At 35.1% G+C, this 3,397-nt stretch overlaps 1 protein-coding gene across 1 annotated transcript; it reads left to right on the top strand.

The window, feature by feature from the left end:
- Positions 1-998: 998 nt before the first annotated feature.
- LOC149256798 (uncharacterized) lies at positions 999-2,053 on the top strand. The gene is made up of 2 exons (XM_089457511.1): positions 999-1,148; positions 1,531-2,053. The coding sequence occupies exons 1-2, from the start codon at positions 1,005-1,007 to the stop codon at positions 1,756-1,758; spliced, it is 372 nt and encodes a 123-aa protein (XP_089313637.1). The 5' UTR covers positions 999-1,004; the 3' UTR covers positions 1,759-2,053.
- Positions 2,054-3,397: the final 1,344 nt, after the last annotated feature.

The following is a 3,397-nucleotide window of genomic DNA, read 5'->3' as shown; positions in this document are numbered from 1 at the left end:
TGTTCTTGCTCCAATAACAAAATCTCTGATGGTGATGAGGTAGAACATACAGGTTGCGGCTGAGAAAATGCCAAATATGGCGCTAAAGGTTCCTTTCTTGCAGTTAATCCCGGAATCGTCTCAGAGAGTTTGAAACCTAAAGCAGACAACAAGACATCCCCCTCGCTCACGACAGGGATATAGGCATCAACTTGTTCATTCGGTTCCCTTGCAGCTACCGGTGAGACCAAAATGACATGCTGGGGTGGGTCCTCAGTCCAGATCCCCATATCATCCATGGGATCAGTTGAATAATCCACTAAATCTTCTTCCATCTCAGCATAAGTCCAGGATAAGGATCAGACTCCGAAAAGGTTCTTCACCAGATAGGACGCCCTCCTCCCATTTGCTATGAACAGAGAGCCGTGCTTTGTATTCAGACACCGCCGACAACAGGTGTTGTGGATGCTGTGATTCGCTTGTTGGTGCTATGCATTCCATTGGCTGAGTCCGTGTTCAGCAGTTGAGTGGAGGATACTCCTGCATTTTCCTGCTGTCAGTAGCATGTTGCAGGGTATTCAGAGGTGCAGGCCATCGCCATTTGCAACCTCCGTTTGTAAGCCAACTATATGACAGTTCATTTTTGTTAGAAACCCGGTGCAGATGTCTAATTGAACACCATAGAAAATACATTCAGGACATTGTCAACAAAATTTGATAATAACATTCCATCCAATTTTAAAATTCGGTTTTAACGTGAATTTTCTAAACTGATTGATTATATGGCAATTCAATGTTGTTGGAAACCCAGGGCCGTTGTCTATTTGAACACAATTGCATGTTCAGAATGTTGTCAACAAAATTTGAGAATAACATTCCATCCACTTGCTGTTTTAGCAGAGAATAGATCATTTTTTTTTCCGTTATCATCTTTGTTTCTATTACAAAATCAGTTTTCTTATCTCGATGACAAAATAGTATATGTTCCTAACTTCAAACAATGTGTGTTTGTTGAACAGCCTGCTATGCAAGAACTGAAGGAATTATCGGACCATTGCAGAGCACAAAGATGTTTAGTGCATGCAATGGAAATAGCAGAAGCAGGAAAGGTCCAAGACAACATTTCCAAAGGAGTTTCTGCAATAGCTTTAACAAATGCTGAAAATAAGGTAACTGTAAAATATGGATACCGTTCTTAGTTACATTACATCAGTGCTGTTGTGTTGTTGAAGATGTTGTGCATTTGTATCCTTATTTCTTTCTAATGTGCAAAAGGGGGTAATGTAGAGGACAGTCAAGTGGGAATGTCTGTTACACTCTATACCCTTTTTTCGTTCTTTAAACTTCCATCTTTTTGGCTACGGTGTTCGGACCTTTTATTTTATTTCGCTTCATATAAAAAAGTGTTTTATTATCATTAATTTTGTGCATGAAAGAATTTAACTTTTTGCGTGTTTAGAGGTTTTTTGTTAAAATGGTTAACTGTGTTCCATTTTTTTATGCCTGATCATGATGTGTTTCTGATTTTACGATGATCTTTATAATTTGCAGGCTTGTGAACAATATCTATATGAAAGACTAGATGTGTACGATTCAGCCGTGGGTGCACCGGAGTCAAAAGAATCACCCCATATAGCAAAGTTCCCTCCATCATTCCAGGCGGTTCCTTGCAAGCCTATTGTTCTAGACACCGCTGTAAATGCAATTGAGTTTCCATCTCTTGAAAATCATTTAAAGAGAGATGACAAGAAGAGTCTCTTTGGCAGATGGTGGCGGTAGGCCGCTTTGGTATGAAATACGTAGTGAGCCAGCTACAATGTCTGGTTTCTCTCCTAAATCATAAAAACATTCTTATTGGTTGAAGAAATATTCCTGAGCAAAGATAGTTTGCTATGGTACAGAGTTACCAGGCAAGGTTTATTGTATTGATAGGAAATTTTGGATATCTTGTTTCGAGTAAGGAAACTGCAAGCCATGCATTTTTGGTCCATCTGACTTGGTTGTATTTTTGAGTACTGACATCAGAGTTTTGCAATAGGAAAAAGTGGTGAATAGCAACTGTACTAAGGCCTCAGCTGCTTTTTCTGAGATATATTTTTTAATTTGAGCTCATTTTTGGAAAAAAAAATCAAGAAAATATTTCTTGGCAAAAATGTTTAATGTGCATGATTTTTCAGAAAGTAGTGCTTTTTGGGCCTGACAAATGAAAGCCATTCAAATTTAATGCAATGAAATTCACATGGAAATAAGCCATTAACATAATCGAGGGTGTGATTATAGTGAGCAATGGCAGTCTGAAATTTCATCGGACAAACTCTGAAAACGCCCCTTTTTTTCTAATTCGTAAAGCATCGTGGCATTGAAATTTCTTGTATGGACATTCATATTAATGTGGCATTTACAGGGTATGTTATGGTTTGAATAACCCAAATAGCATAAATAATTCAAATACTACAAAATTAGAGAATGATGAATAATGTCACTGTTAGCTAATCTTAAAAATTGAATGGACAACATGGCAATTTTGAAGATAATTTTTTTTATATGTTAAATGTTTACATTAAATTTTGATGATCTTTAACATTATATTTTATTTGTTTGTGTGAGTGAGTCAAAGTATATAATGATAAATAATAAGTTGATCAATAATATAACAAGAAGTGTTGAGCCCTAGGAGCTTAACATGTCAAGCATTTGTAAACCAGTGTTACCTTCAATGCTTGATTAGTTTTAGATGTTTCTGTATGAAATGTTATGCTTCCAAGTTGCATTTTTATCTGCATGGTTGTTCAACTTATGAGGAGTAACATAATTGATCTTGGTATGCTCGTACGCTTTTTGTTGCTTTTACAAAAACAAAATTTTGTTTCTGACTTTGTTAATGGTCATTTTTCAAGATTATTCTCAAAAGATACATGATTTGATACTTATATCTTCTATTGATTTTCTCCTCTAGTATCGAATGAAGCACAACAAATTGAGCTTTCAATTAGAAGTCATGATAACAACAATGATGTTCATGGCATGGTCAAAACTTAAACACAATTGATTATGGCTAAGAATTCATATGCCTTATTCCAAGGATATATTAATATACCTACATATGTATGATTTTTTTTCTTTTTAATTTTTTTTTAAACTTTTATAATCAGAAGTTATCATTGTAAAATTTGTGTATCTTTTTTTAAAAGAAGAAAAAAGAAAAAGTACATGGTATGAATTACTATGAGCCAATGTTTTGCCAAATCACCAATGATAAAATGAAGATTTACTCTTCCTTACATTTTTTCGCCTTTGTTTATCCTATATTTCCAATACCATGGGTTTTTCAAACCACAGGCTTTGATACAACTAAAAGTGTACCACTTCACCAATATGTAAGTAACTCCAAGTATCCATTTTAAATTATATATATATA

This window comes from Pinus tabuliformis, chromosome 7 (assembly GCF_031772625.1).
Source record: "Pinus tabuliformis cultivar Carrire ecotype Pingquan chromosome 7, CPIR1, whole genome shotgun sequence".
NCBI lineage: Eukaryota > Viridiplantae > Streptophyta > Pinopsida > Pinales > Pinaceae > Pinus > Pinus tabuliformis.
Note: the sequence above shows the minus strand (reverse complement) of the source record. Positions and strands in the feature narration are given on the sequence as shown.

What these genes read in the sequence shown, in the direction of transcription:
- LOC149256798 (XM_089457511.1), top strand. Translation starts at nt 1,005, where the DNA reads ATGCAAGAACTGAAGGAATTATCGGACCATTGCAGAGCACAAAGATGT. An exon ending in TAACAAATGCTGAAAATAAG is followed by an intron (nt 1,149 to 1,530) that starts GTAACTGTAAAA and finishes TATAATTTGCAG; the next exon opens with GCTTGTGAACAATATCTATA.